General features: G+C 41.2%; 1 protein-coding gene and 1 pseudogene across 10 annotated transcripts in view; both read right to left on the reverse strand.

Moving 5' to 3' along the window:
- The window catches only part of Mark3 (microtubule affinity regulating kinase 3), a 104,137-nt gene that overhangs the window by 10,952 nt on the left and 67,927 nt on the right, over positions 1 to 25,258 (reverse strand). For 8 of the 10 annotated variants that reach the window (XM_076849583.2, XM_076849577.2, XM_076849580.2 and 5 more), the window contains 8 exons: positions 23,496 to 23,552; positions 21,252 to 21,488; positions 20,958 to 21,077; positions 20,144 to 20,243; positions 19,712 to 19,824; positions 19,055 to 19,208; positions 14,973 to 15,190; positions 7,512 to 7,615 (listed from right to left, as the gene is read on the reverse strand). In XM_076849583.2, coding sequence (XP_076705698.1) covers positions 7,512 to 7,615; positions 14,973 to 15,190; positions 19,055 to 19,208; positions 19,712 to 19,824; positions 20,144 to 20,243; positions 20,958 to 21,077; positions 21,252 to 21,488; positions 23,496 to 23,552 — 1,103 coding nt within the window. The remainder of the gene's footprint in view (positions 1 to 7,511; positions 7,616 to 14,972; positions 15,191 to 19,054; positions 19,209 to 19,711; positions 19,825 to 20,143; positions 20,244 to 20,957; positions 21,078 to 21,251; positions 21,489 to 23,495; positions 23,553 to 25,258) is intronic. The other 2 variants (XM_076849581.2, XM_076849579.2) reach the window with 1 other exon arrangement.
- Positions 12,275 to 12,882, reverse strand: LOC143394980 (AFG2-interacting ribosome maturation factor pseudogene; annotated as a pseudogene).

A 25,258-nucleotide genomic window follows, 5' to 3' on the forward strand; every position in this document is an offset into this window, starting at 1 on the left:
AATCAGAAGTGCTCTACCACTGAGATATACCCCAGCCCTTTTTGAGACAGAATCTCAGTGAAAGACATGGCTGGCCCTGAACTTGCAATCCTCCTGCCTTGACCACCCAAGTCACTGGGATTATAGGTGTGTGCCACCATGTCCGGCTACAATGATATTTTTTGGTACTGGGGATTGAACACAGGGGTGACTGACCACTGAGTCATACCCCCCAGTCCTTTTTTATATTTTGTTTAGAGACAGGGTCTCGTTGAGTTGCTTAGGGCCTTGCTAAGTTGCTGAGGCTGGCTTTGAACTCACAATCCTCCTGTCTCAGCCTCCCAGGCCACTGGGATCATAGGCATGAGCCACTGTGCCCAGATACAATGACATATTTTCAATGGACGAATGAAGTCATGGGTATAGGGAGCAGCTGTTATATAGCAAAATATTCTATTGCATTATGAACAACAGCTTAGACCCTCCTTTATAAGGAATAGTTGAAAAAATGAAGGAACTGTGATTGGGCAAAGGGGAGGGAAGGAAAGGGTGGGGGTATGGATGCAGGAAAGATGGTGGAATGAGATGGACTTCATTACTCTAGGTACATGTGTGAATGCACATATGGTGTGACACTATATCATGTACAACCAGAGAAACGAAAAGTTGTGTTGCAATTGTGTACAATGAATCAAAATGTTTTCTGCTATTATGCCTAATTAGAATGAATGAATGAATAAATAAATAAATAGTTGACATTCCTAATAAGTCAACAGTCCAGGGGCACTTAGCCACTAAGCCACATCCCTATCCCCTTTTTATTTTTGAGACAAGGTCTCGCTAAGTTGCCTAGGGCTTGCTAAGGTGCTGAGGTTGGTCTTAAATCCGCCTGTCTCAGCCTTCCAAAGCACTGGGATTATATGTGTATGCCACCATGCCAGCCAGAGCCTCATTTTTCAAGATGGTTTTTACCATCTTGACCAGAGCAAATTAATCATTTGCAGGAAGAGTGAAAGAGTGGCTGGTAGCCAGCAGTTTCATGGCTCTAGACATAACTACCTACGGGAGCGACACAAGAATCACACAATTCCTCAATTTCAGCTCTGCCTCCATGTCCTAGGGTTCTAAAGGGACACAGTTTCTTTCCTTAAGAATGGCAGGACTAGGATTCTGACACTATTCTTAGTGTCTTCCTCCTGGCACCCTTCCCATGTCTGAGCCCTAGCACCTAATGGTGCTCCCCTTCTGCCCCCGTATCTTAGCCACTATGGTATCTTCCTGGTGTTGACACGGAGGATTCAGGGGGTCCTCCTCTCCACATCTACTTCTGTGGTTAGTGTGGGGCTGCTCCCTCTCACTCCCCCCTGGTCTCCATGGCTTTGTCCCCAAATCTCCAGTTTAGCTACCAGAGCTGAGACCTTCCTAAAACATAAACCCAACCTTGCAGTTTATCTGCTCATGACCTTTCTCAGGGGTCTTCAGGAAGTTCAGATCCTCACTTGGCAGAGCTGTCATGGCCCTGTCAACTGCTCTAGCCCCTGACATCTCTCCAAGTTCCACCTCCTAGAACTGGACTTCCAGGTCATCAGAACTTTCACTCTCTGTCTGGTGAGCTGCCATCTTTCTATTCCTGCTTCAAAGTTCAGCCAGAGGCGGTCTCCTCTGTGAAGATAAAGCTGACACTCCCCACATGAGCTGAACTATTTCTCCTTCATCCTTAGCTCAGGCTTGCACCTGTACTGTGGTAATTCCTTTCCTGGAAGAAGCGCCTGCAGGTGCATTTCATCACTGTCTCGAGTGCACCAGAAAGCCCTAACTGCAGCAAATCTCCCCCTAACAGGTTGGCCCATTAGCCACTGGAATTGTGATGGTCCCAACAGGAGTGAGACAGAGGTCTTTGAGATGAATGGCTCAGAAGAGCTGCTTGTCCCTGTGTTTTGCTTGAGAATTTTTCTCTGTGCCTTGGGAGAGAGGCTCAGTTAGCTAAGAAAAAAATGAAAACAAATGCATTATAAATAGAAGAACCTATTCTGTTTTGCTTTTTTCCATTCAACATCTCTTCTCCTGTAACAGTACTTACAGTTTGTTCTGGGGGAAGCAACTCTAGATGCCTGGGTTGCAGGTGATACTGATCTCACCCAGACCTCCCAGCTACCTTGGCCCGTAGAGGCAGATCTACACAGCTGAAGGAGACAAACTCAGGGCTCTTGTCTGAGTAGAGCTGTGTGGGGGTGATGTCAGATCTGCAGCAAGCCCCATCATGGAACTGCTACAGGAGGCACAACTAGGAGCTGGACCTGACTAGCCGAGAACATTTTTTTGATTATTTTTTGGGGTACATTATAATTATATATGTAATAGTGGGATTCACTGTGACATATTCATACATGCACACAACAATAATTTAAATAATTTCATTCCCCCACTACCCCCAATTCCCTTGGTCTCCCTTCTAATTTCATAAGAACCCCTCTTTTCTTTTTTTTTTCTCTTTAGTTTCCACATATGAGAGAAAACAAAATCTTTCATTTCCGAGTCTGGCTCATTAACATAATGCTTGGATGTTCCAATCATTATCCTAAACTTTTTTTTTTTTTTTTTTGTACCAGGGATTGAATCCAGAGGTGTTTAACCACTGAGCCACATCCCCAGGCCTGTTTATATTTTATTTTGCTTAGGTGCTCGCTAAATTGCTGAGGCTGGCTTTTAACTTGTGATCCTCCTGCCTTAGCCTTTTGAACTGCTGGGATCATAGGCGCACAGCACCCAGAACTTAATTTTTTTTTTTTAATTTTAAATATTTTTAGTTGTAGATGGACACAATACGTTAGTTTTATTTATTTATTTTTATGTGGTGCTAAGGATAGAACCTAGTGCCTCACACATGCTAGGCAAATGCTCCACCACTGACTTACAACCCCAGTTCTACCCAGAACTTTTAAAGATACATGAACCACTATATGAACTTTTTTGTCTTTATTAACCCAGTTTGGACTGTCACACACAAAAGAGCCTCTAAACTTGGTTTAAGTATTTGACAAAATGATTGGCTATTACCTATACATGATTTATAGGCATACACTCTCTCTCTCTCTCTCTCATTATTTTTCTAAGAAGTCACAGATGAGCATCATTGTCTCTTGTTCTCTGATCTGTTCCAAGCAGGTCAGTGGTCAGGCAATACATTTGGGTGCCCTAGCCAGCTGCTAACATTTTTTGCCAAACTGGGAACTAGGATCAATGACTGCACTGAGGAAAGCAGGAAAGGAGAGGCAGGAGTTGTCTGGCATTTCCCCTGGAGAATATAAACAGCTCAAAGTTTCTGGAAAAGGATAGGCCTTTCAGGCAGTGTCTGGCCCAGGAAGCATACTACAGATGCCTGGCTGAGGTGTAGGCAAAACCTAGAGGGCATGTAAGACAGTGAGAGTAGATGCACAGGTGCCTTGCAGTGGAGACCTGATCCTCCCCGAAGGGAGAGGACTTTCTAAAATGGAAGTGTAACTTCTATTTTAATTTTGAATTATTATTATTTGTGGTTATTAGGGATTGAACTCACAGGTGCTCTACCGCTGAGCCACATCCCTGGTCCTTTTTATTTTGAATCAGGGTCTTGCCAAATTGCCCAGGCTGGTCTCTGACTTGTGATCCTCCTACTTCAATCTCTGAGTAGCTAGGATCACAGGTGTGTGCTACTATACCCAGCTCTAATAATATTTTTATTTAGAAATTTAATTCATGTTACACCATGAATTCCACAAAGCAAGCAATGAAACAGGATATGTATTGCTGACTTCTGTAGCAGGCTTAGCATTCTGCTTTGGAAACGGTAAATTTTTGCTGCATTTCAAGCTCGTATAACCAAACTCACAAAACACTATCTTCAATGTATAGACCCTATACAATAATGGGCTAATATATATTCTACAAGCTCATTAAGTTGGTTGTTGTGAGAGTTTAAACAATATTTCCCTTACGAAGAGGACTGAAAATGATGTTACGTTTCATAGTTTAGCCCATAATAATCCTCAACTGCAAAACAGTATATTGCATTTGCTTTAATAGATAATGGGTCCAAAGAGGAATTGTTTTTTAAATTGCATGAAGCCAAATTTCTATGAGCCTTCCCAACTGTTTTATATTTGTGACTGATAATTTCTTCTTTTTGAAACTCTAATCCACTTACAGCTGCTAAGGGACAGGCACTTTGAATTGTTTGCTATTCAGACTCCTCTCCCACATCAGAACATTTTGATGTGACATGTGCTCACTAAAAGCATACTCAGGTCAGGCAAAAGCAGAATTAAAACTATTCCTGTATAAAAGACACATGTGTTCACTGTCATTAGTCCTTTTCCCTGTGGCCCGATGCTAACCAAGCAGATAAAATAGTAAAATCACTTTACAATGAAAAATTTTAACCAATGATACCTAGTTCCCAAACTTCTTTTAGGACTCTGTTGTGTTTTACCTTAAGGGTACAATATTACTTCCTTAAATGACCACATCCTTTTGCAGTCTTATGTAGCACAGGGGCTGATGAGCAGAGTGCCAGGGTAGGTTGCTCAGCAGCATGATTAACTTGCAAGGTTAGGCACAGTCTATGGAAACCAGGAAAAGTCTTCACATTTTTTCTGAGCAATTTATGATTCATAACAAGAGCTAAGATTTATTGAGCAAGATGTGTTAGTGTTAGTGTTTTGCTTAGTGGTCAGGAGCAACACAGCAGAAAGCAGGCTGGCCATCAGCATGCCTGGCTCCAACATTAGTCCCACACAGAAAACCACGCACAGGAGCTTGTGCCAAAGCAAGAACCTGCCAAGACCTGTGCTTCCCGCAGACACCAATGACAAGCTCCATGTTTTCTCTCACAGAGGTAAGCTGACAATCAAAGAAAGATTGCACTAGAATCAGTACATAAAGCTGATTTTAAAAAGAAAAGAAAAAAAAAAAACTATATATATAAAAACCCACTTATGCTGTCTTGTGGCAAAAGGAAAAATAATCTGTATTTGGTGAGCCTTTGAAATAACATCCTATTTTCAGAGTAGAATTTTGAAGGTGGTAAGGGCTTGTTAAGACAGGCATAGTCCTTGGTTTTGTCAGCCCCAATCACTTATGTTGGAATTCTGTATGAACAGCTGCATACAGAATAAAGTCCAACATATTTAAGGTTGAAAGTGGAACAATGTGCTTGTTCCAGAAGTTAACAGGCCCAGGCATCCTGAAGCTCACTTGCATTTTCAAGTAGTGAAGTCATAAGATGTGAGGTGGGAGAGGACAGGACAAAGCAGAGAGCTTTGAGTCAATGATACAGAGGGAAGCCTCAACCATCAATGTTAAGGGAGGGAAAATTGTCACATTCATGTCTTCACAAAATGAAAAACATGACCACTAGTTAGCCCCCAAACTCAATACTTGTACAGTTTTTCAATTATAAAATAGAAAGAATAAAATGCAGATATTTTGAAAACTACAAGCCCTGTTTTGTAGGGTGTGGTGCTGAGGTTCTGTTTGGCTGAAGACAACATCTTCCAAAGCAAAGTATTTCAATGACTGATGCTGAGAGAAGCAAGAAGGCCCAGGTGACAGTCAACCTCATCTGGCCCAGGTGATAGATACAGGGCAGTCAACCTAATAAGGAAGGTGTCTGTAGGGGATGCAGAAAGGAAATGACTCAAAGGAATTAAAGAAGTCTTCAAAGTACTTCCATGAATAAATGGAGTAATTTTTAAAAAGGTGAACTGGAGAAGGGCACGTGTGCACTTGGCCTGAGTGTGCAATGTGCACACACTCAGTCACAAGGGTGGAAGCAATGAAAGACTTGCTCTAAACACTCTCCCGCAGCCCCCATTTTGGTAGTAGGGACTGAACCCAGGACTGCTTAACCACTATGCCACATTCCCAGCCCTTTTCTAAATTTTTTTAATTTTTGATACAGGGTCTCATTAAGTCACCTAGGGCTTTGCTAAGTTGCTGAGGCTGAGGTGACTTAGATTTGCCTACCTCAGCTTCTGGAATCACTCAGATTATAGATGTATGCCACCATGCCTGACTCTTTAATTTTTTTTTTTTTTTTTAAGAGAAAGAGGGAGAGGGAGAGAGGGAGAGGGAGAGGGAGAGGGAGAGGGAGAGAAGGAGAGGGAGAGGGGGAGAAGGAGAGGGAGAGGGGGAGGGGGGGAGAGAGAGAGACAGAGAGCGATAGAGAGAGAATAATTTTTAATATTTATTTTTCAGTTTTCAGTGGACACAACATCTTTATTTTATTTTATGTGGTGCTGAGGATCGAACCCAGCACCCCGCGAATGCCAGGCGAGCACGTTACTGCTTGAGCCACATCCCCAGCCCTAAATAGTCTTTTGTCATAAGGAAAAAGACAATGTTAAGACATACACACAGAAGTCAGAAAATAGGACACCATAATGTAAATATTTCTTAAAATTCACTGACTGATTAATAATCTTACATAACAAACAACCTCTTATCAGTTCAAGCCTAAATTACCTATGAAACAGGGACATGATGGACAATTAGGGTTTAAGCAGGGGGTCTTTCTCAGGGGTCACAGAATTTATGGGTCACATGTCATCTGACTAATAGAAACAGAAACCATCAGTGCCATTTTAGAGAGTTAGTGTCAGAAGAAAAAAAAAAAAAAAACAAAAAACTTTGATGTTAGATATGACCAGATGATGTTCATGTCCCTGGGAGGCCAAGAGACAATAAAAGATGTGAACTTATTTCATGGATCTTCACTCCAGAACTCACTTTTATCTTTTCACTTGGAATTTAGTTGATACACTACTTTTCCAAAAATAAAGAAGGAAAATCCATACCAGTCTCTGGGAAAACTATTCTATATAGAACATACATTTAATTACACTCTATCAACTCAAGTTTCTTTTTTTTCTCTCTCCCTAAACTAGTCCTACCTCATGGTCTCTGGACCTACTTAATCCTACTTTTCTGTTTACTTATTTTATTTCATAACCCAAGACAGTTGTTTGCAGTTGTCTGATGCTCCTCTTCTGCCTTACTGTCTTTTAAACCATTCAGAATATCAGACTCCCTTTCTTCTGGATGCTCCAATATGTCTGAAGGAGGGACTCTGCTGCTACCATGGCCATTGGTGTCTTTGTGGCACTGGTACCCTTTCTTGAATACTCACTGCCCTACCTTGTACTCCCTGCCTCAGGCCCCCAGCCTCCCACTTTCAACCCTGCTTAAGTAACTGACATGTACAAAATCTGACCTCCCTCACCCCATTCACTGTTCTGTAACAAGCCAACAGCCAGCCACGCTCTATCTCATGGGGAGAACTAACCTAATCCTCTTCTCATCAGACCCTACCAGCCAGGAGGGTATACTTGGGACAGTAAGAATTTGGAAACCTAGCATCTTGCAATCAAATTTACTTACCTTCCAAGAATACTTACTATTATTTGAATTTTGATTATAAAAACTGAGAAATAAACAACATACTTCCATTTCTCTTAGGAAAAAGAAATTTTTGTGCCAACAGGTCACTGTCATACCTGTTCTCCTTGCCATTCTGGATGACTGAATGCCTGTCCGCTGTGGTTCTCTCACTGCAAACGTAAGTATTCCTCCGTGTCATCCCTCCAGATGCTGTGCTACTCTGTAAGAAAAGGGCGTTTCTCTGTTAAACTATTAAGTTAAGTACAGACCAATAAGGAAAAAAAGAACATTTATGTAAGCACAAATACTCAGTCTTTAAAAACATGCTAAATTATCAACAGCAATGGCCAAAAGACAAAAAAAAAAAGGAGACGCCAACTTGTATAACTCTCATCTGGCAGACCCAGTGAAAAGTAGCTATGACAGAGTGACTTTGAAAAGCTGGTCTATTAATAACAAATAAAATAATCATCCACAGATTACTTAAAATCAGGACAATAAGGTGACCCACTATTTTTTAAAAGCAAATACTTTCAAAATAAAAAATATATATATATATATATATATATATATATATATATATATATATATAAAAATTATAAAGTAAAAAACTCTTGACATAAAACATCTGCATGATATTGGATTTGATAACAGATTCATAGACAGGACACCAAAAACATGAACAACTTAAATAAAAAATAAGGCAGATTTTAGCAAGTGGATAAAGTTATGGGTGCAGTGGTGCACACCAGTAATTTCAGCAACCCAGGAGGCTGAGGCAGAAGGATCAAATTTGAGGCCAGCTTTAGCAATTTTGCAACTTAGTGAGACCCTGTCTCAAAAAAAAAGACTGGGGATGTGGCACAGTGCTTAAGTGTTACCAATTTGATGCCAGGTACCAATCTCCACCCCCAAAAATGGAATTGTGTGTATCAATGAACATTATCAAGAAAATAAAGAGAAACTCCTGGGCTCAAGTGATCTTCCTGCCTCAGCCTTCCAAGCAGTTGGGACTGTACAGGCACATCACCACACCTGGCTTCAAACAACTTAATTAAAAACGGGCAATATGCTGTGCGGGGGGATTAAATGAACTCTAGATGGGGCAAAGAGGAAAAGGGGAGAGAGGGAAAGAGAGCGGGTACAGGGGTAGGAAAGATGGTGAAATGTGATGATTATCATTATCCTAAGTATATGTATGAAGACACAAAGGATGTGACTCTACTTTGTGTATAACCAGAGATATGAAAAATTGTGTTCTATATGTGGAATGTGAATTGTGGGGCATCCTGTTGTCATATATAACAAATTAAAATTAAAAGAAAAAATGAATAATGAACAATTTAAAAAAATTACAGATTGAAGAAAAAAACAACAACAACAACAAAAAACACCCCCAAAACGGGCACTTGAAGGGCTGGGGGATATGCTAAGTTGGTAGAGTGCTTGCTTTGCATCATGCACAAGGCCCTCGGTTTAATCCCTAGCATCACCACCAAAAAAAAAAAAAAAAAAGCAACTTGAGCTGGATTCACACCTGCAATCACAGTGACTCAGGAGGCTGAGAGGCAGGAGAATCTCAAATTTGAGGTCAGCTTCAGCAACTTAGTGAGACCCTGTCTTAAAATAAATAAAAAGGGCTGGGGGTGTAGCTTAGCCCCTCTGGGTAGCAAATCCCCGGTAACAAAAATAAAAATAAAATAAAAAGTAAAAAGGGCAACTTGAATAGAAATTTCTCCAAAGAAGTTATACAAATGGCCAAAAAGCACAGAAAAAGATGTTTGATTATCATTGGTCATTAAGGAAATATAAATCAAAACCCTGAAATACTACTTCATACTCACTAGGATGGTTATAATAAAAATGAAAATAGTGTTGGCAAGGATGTGGAGAAACAGGAACTCTCATATATTGCTGGGAGGAATGTAAAATGATGCAGATGTTATGGACAGTTTGGTAGCTCCTCAAAAAGTTAAACAGAATGACATGACCCAGGAATTTTATCCTTTGGTATTATGTCCAAGATAAATGAAAAGCTAAATAATCTACATGGAAATTTGCACACAAATGTTTATAACACTTTATTTGGGGCTGAGGTTATGGCTCAGTGGTAGAGTGCTTGCCTAGCATGCATGAGGCACTGGGTTCCATCCTCGGCACCACATAAAAATAAAATAAAAATGCAGTATCCACCTAAAAAACTAAAAAATAAATATTAACAAAAGAATGTTTATAACACTTTATTGAACATAATCAAAAGGTGGAAATAACCTAAATTCCTATCGACAGATATTCAGACAAATTGTGGTCTGCATGTACCCAAAGGCATATTAGTTAGCTGTAAAAAGGAATAGAGTACTAATACATGTTACAACTCAGATGAATTCTGAAAACACGCTGAGTTAAAGAAGGCAGGCACAAAAGAACACACTTTACATGGCTCCACTTATATAAAATGTTTGGAACAGGCAAGCCTGGAGAGAGAAAACATACTGGTGATTGCCAGGGGAGGAGGAATGGGATGATATTTAATGGGTAGAGGGTACTCTTTGGGATTGTTGAAACTGGAGAGAAATGGTGGTTGCACAACACTGAGAACAGTAAATGCCACCGAGCTGCATACTTTAAAATGGGTAACTATATGTCATGTGAATAGCATATCAATCTAGCTCTTGAAATAAAAACTTTTTAAAAAGGAACTAAAGTCAAAATGATGAATTTTATCATTTCCTTCCCTCTTCCCTGTCTGTATAGGGGACTGAACACTCAGCGGGTGTTTGTCATTGAGCTACATTCCCGGAGGCTTTTTTTTTTTTTTTAAATCACGAGACAGCGTTTCCCTAAGTGGTTAGGTCCTTGCGAAGTTGCTGAGGCTGGCCCTGAACTTTCAATCCTTCTGCCTCATCCTCCAGAGTCATTGGAATCGCAGGCAAGTGCTGGCTTCGTATAATTCATTATTATTATTATTATTACTTTTTGCAGCACTGGAGATGGAACCCAGAGGTGTGCACAATTGGCAAGTGCTTTACCAGTTCTTTTTTATTTTTGAATTAGGGTCTCGCCAACTTGCTAAGTCTGGCTTCAAACTTGGCAACAGTCTGCCCTAGTCCCCTGAGCCACTGGGATTACAGGTGTGCAACATGATGCCCCTTCCTTCCTTCCTTCCTCCCTCCTTCCTTCCTTCCTTCCTTTCTTTTTTATACCTTTAGTTTATTGATTTATATGTAGTTCTGAGGATCGAACCCAGGGCTCCGCACATGCCAGACAAGTGCTCTACTGCTGAGCCACAACCCCCGCCCCCATTTTTTTCTTTTTTAAATATTCTTTTAGTTGGGCTGGGGCTGTAGCTCGGTGGTAGAGCACCACCTTGCATGTGTGAGGCACTGGGTTCGATCCTCAGCACCACATAAAAATAAAGATATTAAAAAAAAATATTCTAGGGCTGGGGATGTGGCTCAAGCGGTAGCGCGCTCGCCTGGCATGTGTGCGGCCTGGGTTCGATCCTCAGCACCACATACAAACAAAGATGTTGTGTCTGGCGAAAACTAGAAAATAAATATTAAAAAATTCTCTCTCTCTAAAAAAAAATATTCTTTTAGTTGTAGATGGACATGATATCTTTACTTATTTATTTTTATGTGGTGCTGAGGATCGAACCGAGTGCCTCACATGTTCAAGGCAAGTGCTCTGCCACTGAGCCACAACCTCAGCCCTATAATCTTTTTTCTAATCATATAATTTCTTTTTCTTTTTTTTTTTTAAAGAGAGAGTGAGAGAGGGGGGGAGAGGGGGAGGGAGGGAGGGAGGGAGGGAGAGAGAGAGAGAGAGAGAGAGAGAGAGAGAGAATTTTTTTTTAATATTTATTTTTTAGTTTTCCGCGGACACAACATCTTTGTTTGTATGTGGTGTTGAGGATCGAACCCGGGCCGCACACATGCCAGGAGAGCGCGCTACCGCTTGAGCCACATCCCCAGCCCTCATATAATTTCTGAACAAAGATAAAGCACTCACCCTTAATACAGCTTGAGTGGACCATGTGCAGTAAAACATTGGAAACTAATGGGACAAATTATGATAATGTTGTTGCTATCATCTGGATGACTGTTCCCCAAGGTCCAGACGTTAAAAGACTAGGCTCTAGTGTGGCAATATTGGAGGTGGGGCTTGGTGGGAGGTACTTAGGTCATCAGGGTTGTGGCCCTGGACCATCCACTCTCTGTTTCCTGGCTAATGAAGTGAGTGGTGTGTTCCACCACATGTTCCTGCCATGATGTGCTGCCCTCACTGGAGGCCCAAAGCCACAAAGCTGCCCCGTCCTGGACTGAAACTGCTAGAACTGTGAGCCAAAACAAACCCTTTCTTTTTGTAAGTTAGTTGCTTCAGGTATTATTATTCTAGCAATGCTAACTAATACATGGCTAATTACTCTTCTATTTTATTTTTCATCAAAATCTCTTTTTCGTTCTTCAAGGTGTCAAGTACAGACACAAAGCCAGGATCTGATATCAGTCAGACTTGGTGCTTCTGATAATGCCACAGGTGACTTCTGCCCTTTATCTCCTGTCCTTTCCCTCCCTGCCGATTGGTCCTTACGATACAGACAGGTTTACCAGTACTGCCTTTCCTGCTTTCTCTCTATCTCCTCCACTGCCCTGAACCTCAGGAAGGGCAAGCAATGGCCCAGAAACCCTTGGCACAGTCTGGCATGGAGAAGCCCCAGAAACATTTACCATCAATCCTCTCAGGACCCAGTCCTTAGGTTTTAGGCATTGATATTTCAAACATGTCAGGTTGTTATGCTGATGTTTCTTTAGAAATATCACAATGCAGCAATGTCAGTCTTCAACTGTGGTGCTTCTGGTCTCCACGTGAAGTTTCCTTACTCTTCCAGGAAGAAGGAAACATTCAGTAAGATATCTTGTACAAGATCTTGGTGCTCATCTGCTGAAATTTGGTCCCAGGCCTTGGGCAATGCTTGGATACCTGCCAAGTCTCCCCACTGGATGGAGGAAAAGAGATACTTTCTCTTCAGATACGAAACTTCGATAATGTCTCTCAATATCTTGCAACCATTCCAACATGTCAGCTACAGAAGGGCTCTCAGCTGAGGGCTACAGAACAGCATCAAGGCCGACCACATCTGCATGTTGCTCATAGATCCGAAACACTTGCTGCACATGGCTGCTGACCGTGTCGCGGAGGAGGGTGGCTAGCCTCTCCCCTAGCTTGTCCAGGACAATGTCCCCAGCCGCCAGCTGCTTGCGCCTCAGTCGCTCCTGTAAGTTCGGGAAGGCCCGGAGCGCCGGCACATCTTGGAACCGCACGCTTTGCATGGCCTGCAAATGCTCTGCCAGGTTGCTGAGGGAGACCAGGAGCGGTGAGCAGTCCCCACAGGTTGCTCTCCCACAGGCCCTGCTGCTCCTCCACCCCCAGGAAGCACTTCTTCAGGGCCTCCTGCACAGCAAGTAAAGGCCGGTCTTGAGCCATCTTCTTCCAGAAAGCACAGCGGCTCCCATTATTTTATTTTTGGGTAGCCCAAGGCAACTTCTCTTTTATGAACAAATATAGGCAGCTGATAATGCTCAAGATGTCCTTTCACAACAGTAGCATGCAGAAAGGTAAGAGCAATGACAATGGAAAAGGCATGAAAGCAGAGAATGAAGTCCTTCCTTGTCTTTTCTGCTATCAACAAAAGTCGAAGAATGAATTTAAACCAAAGGGCCATGGAATGACAATTCCATTTTATGGCATTCAGAAGGCAAAATACAGCCAGGCATGGTGGTGCATGCCTGTAATCCCAGTAACTTGAGTGGCTGAGGCAAGAGGATTGCAAGTTCAAAGCCAGCCTCAGCAACTTAGCAAGGCCTTGTCTCTGAATAAAATATAGAAAATGAATAGGGATGTGGTTCAGTGGTTAAGTGCTCCTGGGTTCAATCCCTGGTTACCCCAAAAAGAATCAAAAACAAAAAAGAAGCAGCAAAATACAAATATTTTTTACACAGGGTTTACTATGACTAAACACAATGTTGGAGGATGAAGATGAAAACCCTGGAGCTGGGGCTGGGGATGTGGCTCAAGGGGTAGCGCGCTCGCCTGGCATGCGTGCGGCCTGGGTTCGATCCTCAGCACCACATACAAAGATGTTGTGTCTGCCGAAAACTAAAAAATAAAAATTCTCTCTCTCTCTCTCTAAAAAAAAAAAACAAACAAAAAACCTGGAGCTCCTTTATGCACCTCTGTCCCATTCAGGATTTGATGAAAAGCTTCCAAGGGAGCAGAAGCCTGCCTGGGGCTCCTCTCTCAGGTTTTTCTGGGGCAGAAGAAGGGCTGCCTCACAGTTACCTTTGTAAATAAGATATGCTTGGGCTGGGGATGTGGCTCAAGTGGTAGCACGCTCGCCTGGCATGCGTGCGGCCCGGGTTCGATTCTCAGCACCACGTACAAAGATGTTGTGTCCGCCGATAACCAAAAAATACATATCAAAAAATTCTCTCTCTCTCTCTCTCCTCTCTCACTCTCTCTTTAAAAAAAAAAATAAGATATGCTTGCTGAATAATCTTAACTTCACTCACTTCTCTGTAAATTATTTCCAAATAATACTTCTAGCAATGCTAAAAACAATTACTGTTAGCTCAGAGAAAAACACTTCAATTCACAGTAAAGTGTTCTGAATCAGAATGGATTCAATTTAATTGAACAAAAACTACCTACTCACTGGAGATATTTTTATTAAGGGCAGAGATTAAGGTCAGCAATGTAACTTCAGGCAATTACCAACTGCCTTGCATTTTCTTTACGTTATAGTCTAGCTAAGTCATGGTCCCTGGCATAAGGCACACATGCCCTGCTAGAGCACAGCCTCCAGGTGCCATGCCCACCAGGCTTCTGATCACTGTCACCTATCCGCACTGCTATTTTACTGACTTCCTCCATTAGACTGTGTGGTCACTCCATGTCTTAGTACCAGACACAATCTAAAGCTCAGATGTCTGTACAGTTAATTGCAAAGAGCCTTTACACACAGGACCTGATCACTCACCCAGTGTGTGGGACATGTGTTATGGTTTAAATGTTCGCATCCCTCCAAAATTCATGTTGAAGCGTTATCTCCAATGTAATGACACTAATTGGGGCTTCAGAAGGTCATCAGTGTTTTATGAATGGGCTTGTCAGTGGCAAATTTGCCTCTTGTGCTGTGTGTGCACAATGTTCTTCTCTGGAGGATACAGCAACAGGGTACCACCTTGGAAGCAAATGCCAATGAACCTGGTAATGCTTTGCTTTGCCCTGGGATTTTCTGGCCTCTAGAACAATAAGAATGAATTTCTGTTCCTTATACTCAGCCAGGTATTGTGTCATAGCAGCAGGAATGAAGTAGAACAGGGGTTATATCAAGCAGAAATACCTACAATGTAGCAAGTGGAATTTCTGTAAGTGGAGATAGTATACAGCCTAGTGGATGGATGTTCCAGGCAGAGGACAGCACAGGAGTAAAACAGGCAGACTCAGAATAGTGGTGTCTAGCTGGTTCTAGCCCAACAATCCTAGGGACTACTCCTCAGGCCAGCAATACTTACACTGGGGACAGCGGGGCTTTTCTTGCGTTCAGGAATATCCGCCTTGTTGGGATTACTTGCATTCCCAAGCATGGGACTGGCTGGAGCAATTCCCTTTCCTCCCCCAGCACTGCCACCTGATTTCCGGGAAGGAATTCCATCTTCTTTGAGGTCACTATCTGCAGTGCTGGTCTGACTCCTCTTTGGATATGCCACAACTGAAGGAATAGCTGGTCCAGCTAAAAAAAAAAAAAAGTTCATGCTTTAAAAGACAGAAAGTAGCTGATGCAGTGGCACAGGCTTGTAATCCCAGTGACTCAGGAAGCAGGAATTGCTACTTAATGAGTCCAGTCTCAAAATAAAATAACAATAATAATAAAAAGAGCTGGAGCTGTAGTTCAGTGGTAGAATGCCCTTGAGTTTAAAAAAAAAAAAAAAAGGCAGTTTCACATATTATTCTGTGAAAAAATTTGTAAGATAATCTAAGATTCATCTAAAAAGTGTAAAATCCTTAAAATGGTTCCCATTTACATATCATATTGTCCCTGCCCTATAAAATGAATCTGATTGCCAGTCACGGTGGCACATGTCTGTAATCTCAGTGACTCAGGAGGCTGAGACAGGAAGATTTCGAGTTAAAACTCAGCCTCAGCAACTCAGGGAGGCCCTGAGCAACTTGGCAAGACTCTGTTGCTAAGAAAATATTTTTTAAAAGAGGTGGGGATGTGGCTTGGTGGTAAGCACCCCTGTGTTCAATCCCTAGTACCAAAAAAACAAAAATAAAAACAAAAAAAAACCCACAAACAGAATTTTATTTTAAATTTCGCTTACTAGGGGTTGGGGTTGTGGCTCAGTGGTAGTGCATCTGCCTGTGACAGGCACTGGGTTTGATTCTCAGCACTGTGTATAAATAAATAAAGGTCTATCAACAACTAAATATATATATATAAAAAAAAGAAGTACAAAAACCTTTTTTAAAATATGAGATTCTGAATGGAGATAGACACCAATCTACTCTACAGCCTCATTCAAATTTCCCATTTTACGGCTGGGGATGTGGCTCAAGCGGTAGCGCACTCGCCTGGCATGCATGCGGCCTGGGTTCGATCCTCAGCACCACATACAAATAAGGATGTTGTGTCTGCTGAGAACTAAAGAGTAAATATTAAAATTCTCTCTCTCCCTCTCACTTAAAAAAAAAAATTATAAAAAAATCAAAAAAACAAACAAAAAAACAAATTTCCCATTTTATTTGCAATTGTGTGTCTAATACTACACACTTTATCATATGTGTACATTCCTATGAGCACCACCAGTCAATGTACACAACAGTTCTATTTCAAAGACCTTGTGGGGCACCACCCTTTCATGGCCTCAGCGACCTTCCACCCCAATTCCCTGTTCTTTAGCTCTGACAACCAATAACCTGTGCTCCATATCTATCATTCTGTCATTTCAAGAATGTTATATGAATATAATCAATAGCATGTGACTTGAGACTGTTCTTCCCACTCAGTATCCATCCACATCACTGTAGGTTCCTTCCTATTTACTGTGCACCAGTTGGTGGTATAGAGGTAGCACACAGTCACATATATAAGTCTTTTCCTCATGAATTTATTGTTTGGTTATCATATTTAAGAAGACTTTTCCAGTCCAAGTTACAAAACTTTTTTTTGACTTTTTTTTGTGGTGTTGGGGATTGAACCCAGGGCTTTATATATGCTAGACAAACACTAACACTGAGCTATACTTATAGCTAAGGAATTTCTTTTTTTTATATTTTCATATCATGATGCCCGGATGGAATTTATCCTTAGATAAGACGTGAGAAAGGGATCCAATTATTTTTTTCTGATTATTTCCAAATTGCTCATTATCAAATTTATTAATTAATAAATCAATTTCTTTTAAAACAAGACAAAGAACCCTTTGAAAGTCTGATTGAGATCACCCTTCTCAGGAAAGTGCATATATACACACTGGGGTTTACACCTGGGCCCCACATTAGGAAGCACTGGGGGTCAGAGTGGTCCTTGGTCCTGTGGCTTGTGGTACAGAGGCAGAAGGACCTCAGTGCTTTTCAGAGGGCCTGCTTCACTGGGAGGCTCACTGGGGCCTGTCCTGCTCAGAGCACTTGAAAGACAGTGCTGGGGGCATTGTCAGAGCTTTCTTTTGCCAATTACTTCATCTCCAAAAACAGTAAAAAAAAAAAAATGCCGGGGACATGGTCAGTGATTTTTCTCTATAAATCAATTTCTGGAAATAGTCCTGCATGAACTTCCTTTTAATATTAGAAGGCACAAGAAAGGATTCTGAAATCCTTTGAAAATTATTATAAAAAGACCACTCCAATGAGGTGGTTTAGTGGACAAGCCACAGGACCAGGGACCAAGTGTTTTGGGTTTTGCCTGGGTGTTCTTCACTTGCTCTGTGACCTCAGGAGACCTAGTGACCTTCCTTGACCTACTTCTTTATTGAAAAAATGGGGACTGGTGAGTATATGGCATCAGGTCCAAAGCTCTTTTTATTTCTAGCATTTTATGAACAGGGGGAAAGGCATTAATACAGATAGAACCTATGGGCCTAAGGAAGAACAAACTTATTACGGCAATGCCTAGAGAAATGAGAAAATTGAATTACTAGGTTTCTTTCAGCATTTAGGAACAATTCCCTTTAAATTGAATGATTTTAGGAAAAAAATGTGGGCATCTGCTAGCTTATTTCATCGGAAACTAACAAGAACACACAAGGCAACAGACCTGAATCCCCACTTCATTCATAGATGCTACAAAGCCTGGTGTCAGAATGGGTTCTGAGCTCTGTTCTACCCTGGCAGAGCAGACACTGCAACAGCTTCAGTCCAGCCAGGCATGGGCATGCACTGGCAGGAAGAGCAGTGGAAACCAAAGCAAAGCAGCCTCACTTTAAGCAAGCTCTCTGCCACTGATCTACAACCCCAGCCAGCATCATTTTTAATGCAAAACCAAAGCATGTCTAGAATGCTTTGTGTAGCTCAGTTTCAAATCTCAAGATCAAAGAATGGAGGTAAAAAATGTCCAGAGAAGGGAAATGAAATGAACAAGGGATTAATGGGGAGTCCCACAGGAGGTCATTCTTTTAAATAGGACCAGGTCAGCCTGGGAAAGATGGAGCACGCCCGTAATCCCAGGGGCTTGGGAGGCTAAGGCAGGAGGATCACAAGTTCAAAGCCAGCCTCAGCAAAAGCAAGGCGCTAAGCAACTCAGTGAGACTCCGTCTCTAAATAAAATACAAATAAGTGCTGGGCATGTGGCTCATTGGTTGAGAGCCCCTTAATTCAATCCCTGGTACCCAAAAAAAAGAAAGAAAAAAAAATTAGGACTAGGTCAATATAGATTTACTTTCTGAATCCTAGAATACTGGAGTTAAAGGAATACCCACAATTTTTACATTTACAGCTACACATATGCTAGCCATCTCAGGAACCCAAAAGAGCTGCCTTAAAGGTAGAATAACCACAGGGGTAGGTAAGCCTACCCATCGGGGCCTTCAGCTTCTAGCTTCCAGTGAAGTTTAAGAGTGAGGGTGGCTTAACCAAACCAACAACAAGAGTGAGGATGAGAATGACACCATAACAATTAAAGCCAATTAAGACAAAACTGAGGTACCATGGACTCCCTAGGGTTGCTTTAACCAACATGGTGGCTACTGGCCACATGTGGTTCTATGTATTTACTTTAAGTGAGATTTAAAAACATTGTTAAGTCCACTTGATTGGGCTGCACAGATATAGAACATTGTTAGCAGTACAGAGAATTCTACCAGAGAATGCTGTCCTGCAAAGTAAAAACAAGGAAGGGGTGGAGAAGAGATGGATAGAACTCCAGACTACTAAGCCAGGGGTCTCAGAGGGTGAAAAGCCTTGGGGAGCTTCTGCCCAGCTGAGCCTTACCCAGCCAGGTCCACCAAATCTGTCAAGGAGATAAGAGCCTTGATTGTGCCAGAACCTGAGAAAAGGCAGTCAGGCAATGCCACAAAGGAACATCACACCAATTTCCACCCTGGCAGACCACAAGCAAAAAAAGGGTGCAGCCAGAACTGCTGAACAGCCTCAGACTTACCATGGTCACTGTACCGTCTCTGCTTCTGGCTGGAAGAAACACTTCTCTGCACTTTGTGGTGAGGAGACTGGCCAGTGCTGTTGCTGAGGTCACTGCTTGGCCGCACCTTAGCAAGTGAAAGGTTGCTGCTAGAACTGGAGTCGCTAGCGTCCAGCTACGGGAGAATGAGAAGAGCGGCAACCATACACGGACACCAGTGGCTTGTCAGGAAGATCAACTTCTCATGACCACACAGCTCTCATGAACATTCACTTAGAGAGGGGGCACAGCGATGTACAAGGTGACAACCCTAAACTCAGGCAAAAGCATTTTTCTGACTGCTGGGAAAACTCACAAAAGGTTATATATTAATGATCTTTCTAAGCTTTTTCAAACTAATGATGCTTTGTTTGGTTGATTTGACACATCATTTCTAAACTATTAATTACTATAGGTTAATTTATGAATACTCCTATATATTTTAAGGCATTGTTATTTTAAAGTTAAAACAGTAGCTCATAATGGTCACAGGAGTTAAGATTTGTTATTTGTAGGTAAATTTAAAAAATATTGCATCAAATGTTTTATATATTAAAAAAATAACCAAAGAAAATAGTTTATATAAACTGATCATTCATATAAAGGATATTTTAGCTCTTCCTCTTTGATTACTCTTACCTCTGAAGATTTTCTCCCCAACAACAAGTATGTAGCTGTGATTTCATCATATTTCATTTTACTGAGAGATTCTTGAATTTCTTCTTGTGAATATCCCATTCCTACCATAATATCTAAAAGAAGGGTATAATATGGTTTATGTGTTTTGTTTTCATAAGAAATCATCTGTTACAGAGTAAAATAATTTTCCTTATTTGACCTAAAAAAAATCATACACTTCCTAACATAAACAAATGGTTGAATGTGTTTCTGTTTCTGGGTACTGACGCAGGAAACTACAGGTGGTGATTCATGAATAGGGCAGAACAGAGAAGCCAGACAGTATATCTTGTACACATTTCTCATTCTTCATACTTGAGGTGCGCATATAGGAGTGAAGACAACAAGTCATGTAAGTAGACATACACAAACACGTAGGCACAGAGGAATTACCTATTCTCTTCTGGTCTGAGATGTCTAGTTCTGGTTCAACAAAGGGTTTAAGCTCATCTTCCTCATGCCCTGCATTGATCCACCTGTCCTTCATGATTTGCTGTAAAGGTAAACGATTCATTAGCAGCATAAAATAAAATATCCCAATGACCACAATTTAGAAAAATTTATTTTCAACATTTTATTAATTACAGTTCAAAAGGTAACTTAAGCCAGGCATGGTGGCGTGCACCTGTAATCTGAGCTATACAGGAGAAAGGTTGAGGCAGGAGGATGGCAGGATCTAAGCTAGACAGGCAATTTTGTAAGATTTGCCTCAAAATAAAATAAAAAGGGCTGGGGATGTATCTCAGTGGCAGACTGCTTATCTAGGATGTGTGAGGCCCTGGGTTTGATCTCAGGTACCACCCTCCCCTCACCAAAAAAAGGTAACTTAAAAAAATATATTTTTTTTGGGCTGGGGATGTGGCTCAAGTGGTAGCGCGCTCGTCTGGCATGCGTGCGGCCCGGGGTTCGATCCTCAGCACCACATACAAAAAAAAAAAAAAAAAAAAAGATGCTGTGTCTGCCGATAACTAAAAAAAATAAAATATTAAAATTCTCTCTCTCTCCCTCCCCCCCATCTTTAAAAAAAATATATATATACACACACACACACACACACACACACACATATATATATATATATATATATATATTTTTTTTTTTTATTTCACTTCATGCTTAAAAAAAGTCCAGGAGAGATTTTAGTATGTATACAAACCAAGCAAGTTCTGAAAATACTCATGACTCTCCAAATCACTTGTATTATTACCTCTAGAGTGCCTCGCTTAATTGGGTTTAGCACCAGGAAGCGTTTGAGAAGGTTTTCACAGTCTGTGGACATGTAGAAAGGGATTCTGTATTTCCCTCGTAACACTCTCTCTCTAAGTTCCTTTGGGGATGTAGAGGAAAGAAAATAAGTCAACTTTAAGGTTAAAAAAAGAAAAAGAAAAAAGAAAACCCACTAAAGCCCCCATACCAATATAACATAAAAACATCAATTCATACAACTTCATAAAAATCCTCTTAGTTTGGAGAAGAACATGGCTATACCAAATTCTTATACCTTCAGATTTTGCCCGTCAAAGGGAAGTGACCCGCTGACTAGGGTGTACAGAATCACGCCAAGACTCCATACGTCGACTTCCGGCCCGTCGTACTTCTTGCCCTGGAAAAGCTCTGGGGCTGCGTATGGAGGACTACCACAGAATGTGTCTAGCTTACTGCCAAGAGTGAACTCGTTGCTGAAACCAAAATCTGCTATTTTAATGTTCATATCTGCATCTAACAACAGATTTTCAGCCTAGAGGGAAAACACCAAGATAAACATGAAAGTTAACCAAAAAACAATTACAATTCTGACTCATTATGAGTCAGCATTCTCTCATGAAAACTTTTGTAATGACATGAGATCAGTATCTCCCAATAATAAAAATGAGAAAACACTGCTTCTAGAGAAAAAGCAGGAGACAAATTAGAACTCGTAATTTTATAACAAGAATAATCCAAAACACACATCAAATAAAGATTAATTACAGCAGTAATTTAAACATTCAATATACCCCCAAGATCAAGAAAAACATAATAACCTTTATGATTAACAATAAGGCTTTTAAAAAATATAGGCTCTTGCTTTAAGTAGACAGCTGTATTTCATAAAAACTGCTAGAGTTGAGAAATGGCTAATATTGGGAAGGGAGAAATCTCACTCAAGAGAAAAACCAGCCCCTTTCATTTAATTCAACCAACATGTACGAAGCAGTTACCACACAGCAGGCGTTAGACTGGTGATGGAAGTGTAAGGATGAGCCAGACAGGGCCCTGCCTCAGTTCAGAAGGGGAGAGAAGAAGGGCTGTGGTTGTAGCTCAGTGGTACAGTGCTTGCCTAGTGTGTGTAAAGCATTGGGTTTGATCCTCAGCACCACATAACAATAAATAAAATAAAGGTACTGTGTCCATCTACAACTAAAAAAAGTGGGGAAGGAGGAAGATAAGCAGCTGCTAGCTGCTGGAGACCCATGCACTGTGGCAGAGGTTCTACACACCAGGAGCTGAGCACTGGTGGGCAGGCAGCTTCCCAGAAGTAAAATCAAGCCTAAGACAACTGATCGCAAAGGGTGGGTTTGCAGGTAGAACAGTCTGAAACCTATTCTTTCTAGAACCTGAAATCCTATGTGAGATGCACAGGTGGCCAGGCTGAAATGCAAAGGGCTGCCAAGTGACCTGTGCTTGAGAAGTATGGGTTTTCATTCTGAGGGAAAGAGGAAGCTACTGTGGAGTTGTTAAGCAGAGATGTGACAATCTTATTTATGTTTTCTAAAGACTACTCTGGATGCAATGTAGAAATCATACTGGTGAGGAAGGGGCAAAATCAGAAACAGAAGATGTTAGGAAGGAAGAGCTCAGGCTTTGGATATGCTGAGATGCCAAGGGGTGCTCAGGTAAAGAGGCCTTCATGCCACCTGCATCCTGGGAAGAGACCAAAGGCCACTGGTACATAGGCAGCCACTGGAGCTCCTAGAATAAAATCAAATGCTCTGAGGGTGGGCAGCAATAGGAGCAAGTAAGAGGACAGCTTGCATGAGAAGGGCACAGAGAAGAGTACAAAGTCAAGACTGAGTATCTAGTAAATGACCGGAGAATGTGCTGTGAAGGTGGAAAGAGAGGGGTATTATATCTGGAAGGTACCTAACGGAGAAACTGGGATGAACTGCAATATGGGGTAAACTCCAGCATGTGGAATGCTCTTGGTGAGAAGGTGGAAGAGAAAGAGAGTAAAGGAAGAAACAGAGCGATGAGGCAGCAGACTGCACAGCCCTGAAGGATACCACATTCCTGTAAAAAGGAGGGAAGTGAAGGCTGTCTGTGGGTGTGTTGGGCAGATGGGCCTGGTGGGAAAGTGCTCTGCCAGCCACACAACCTCTTCCTTCTCTGAGTAAGGGCAGAGGTGCAGGCCCACAGGAGGCCTCTAGCAGGACTGCTGTTGGCAGGGGAGAATGCTCACTTGGGCAGAAAGAGTACAACACAGCACTGGAGATACTGTCCAGGGGCACCTGTGCACTTCTCGGGTTTTTTTCTCTTTGGTTTTGACCACTGTGCTCCAGAGATCAACTACTAGCTGTCACTAAAACAGGAAATACTTTTAATAAACTTCACTTTTATTTTAATACTCCTTACTATTTGATGAATAGGATTCAGTTGTCATAGGATTTATTTTTTCCTCTTTAATAACACATCTAATACATGTCTCATTTGTGAAATAGCCACTGAGTGAGCTGAACATCCACTGAGCAAGGGCACTTGGACGTACCTTGAGGTCTCTGTGAACAATCCGCTTTTGGTGGCAATACTGTACTGCAGATACGATCTAGGTGGGTAAGAGGAGAAGATTAGTTACTCTTGGTACAAATGTGTAATTAAGAGGAAAGCTTCATGGCCTGGGGTTGTAGCAGTAGCGTGCTTGCCTAGCATGTGTGAGGCACTGGGTTCAATTCTCAGCACCACATATAAACAAATAAAGTAAAGGCCCATTGACAACTAATAAATAGCACTGGGGATGTGGCTCAGTGGTTAAGTGTCCCTAGTATCAATCCCTAGTATCAAAAATAAAACAAAAGATGAAAGCTTCATCAATGTTCCCATGTTAAAAAAAAAAAAAAAAAATCTAAGCACTTGAATTGTGTGAATTTTTGAAAACAATCTTTAAAAATATTTTTCAGCTATAGATGAACTTTTTATTTATATTTATTTTATGTGGTGCTGAGGATGGAACCCAGTGCCTTACATGTGCGAGGCAAGTGCTCTGCCACTGAGCCACAACCCCAGTCCCCTGAAAACAATTTCTTCTATTTTAAACTTTTCAATTTTGAGAACGTAAGGATGAAAGCAGGAAGGTAAATGTAAGGATTTTTTTTCCAGTCTTCTCCAGTTTTCACTGAAGTCTTTTCTTGGACTCTATCTGTTATTATTCCACTTATTTTTCAGAGAGGACAGGCCCAGTGCTTCTGGGCACTTATCATGACCTGTGAGCTAACCCACCACCAACCAGCAGTGTGGCATACCCTTTATCCGGGTGTCTGCTCACCACCCCTCTTCCCTGATTCTCCCCATAACACTCCCTGCTCCTGTCAGCTAACGTTACTTACCTCTCCATTGTTAGTTTCCTCTTTCTTAAAATGGAAGAATGGATGCTGATCATATGTGAACTATGAAATGTGAAAATTACTACATGCTTCAACAAGGGCTCCACTCACTTTCAGAAATGATGTGTTTTTCTTTAGCCAACTTGCAATTATTACTACAATTAACACTGTTAATTAAACAACTGTTTACTGACAATTACTGGTAACTTTATTTTATTTTTTTTAAAGAGAGAGTGAGAGAGGGAGAGACAGAGAGAGAGAGAGAATTTTTAATATTTATTTTTTTAGTTATCGGTGGACACAACATCTTTGTTTGTATGTGGTGCTGAGGATCGAACCTGGGCCGCACGCACGCCAGGCGAGCGCGCTACCGCTTGAGCCACATCCCCAGCCCTACTGGTAACTTTAAATAGTTGGAAGCTTTATATGCTCATTAAGGAAATTTTTAAAAATATAAAAAAATACATGTAAATGTATGCCTACACTACCATCAAATATTGAATACCTCCTGTTATTTTGTTGTATTTGCTTCTAGTCTTTTTTTTTTTTTTGGTACTTTGCATATGCATTTAGATGTACATGATTTTGTATATACAAAACTGGGATTACAATGAAAATACTGTTTGTTTTTCCAAATCATCATCATTCCAAAAATATAAACCAAATGGACACACTTATGCTGAACATAAAAGCATAGAGAGGACTGTTGTATATTTTGGTTCAAAATAAGCAGAAAGGAGAAACTGGGTTGGGGTCAGAATGGGATAAATACCAAAATCAGGGCTTCATTAAGAAGCTTTACTACTTTATTTTCTAAAATTTTTTCTTAATACTTGCCAAGCCCTGGGTTTGATCCTCAGCACCACATAAAAATAAATAAATAAAATAAAGGTATTGTGTCAACTACAACTAAAAAATATTTATTAAAAAA

This window comes from Callospermophilus lateralis, chromosome 3 (genome assembly GCF_048772815.1).
Source record: "Callospermophilus lateralis isolate mCalLat2 chromosome 3, mCalLat2.hap1, whole genome shotgun sequence".
NCBI lineage: Eukaryota > Metazoa > Chordata > Mammalia > Rodentia > Sciuridae > Callospermophilus > Callospermophilus lateralis.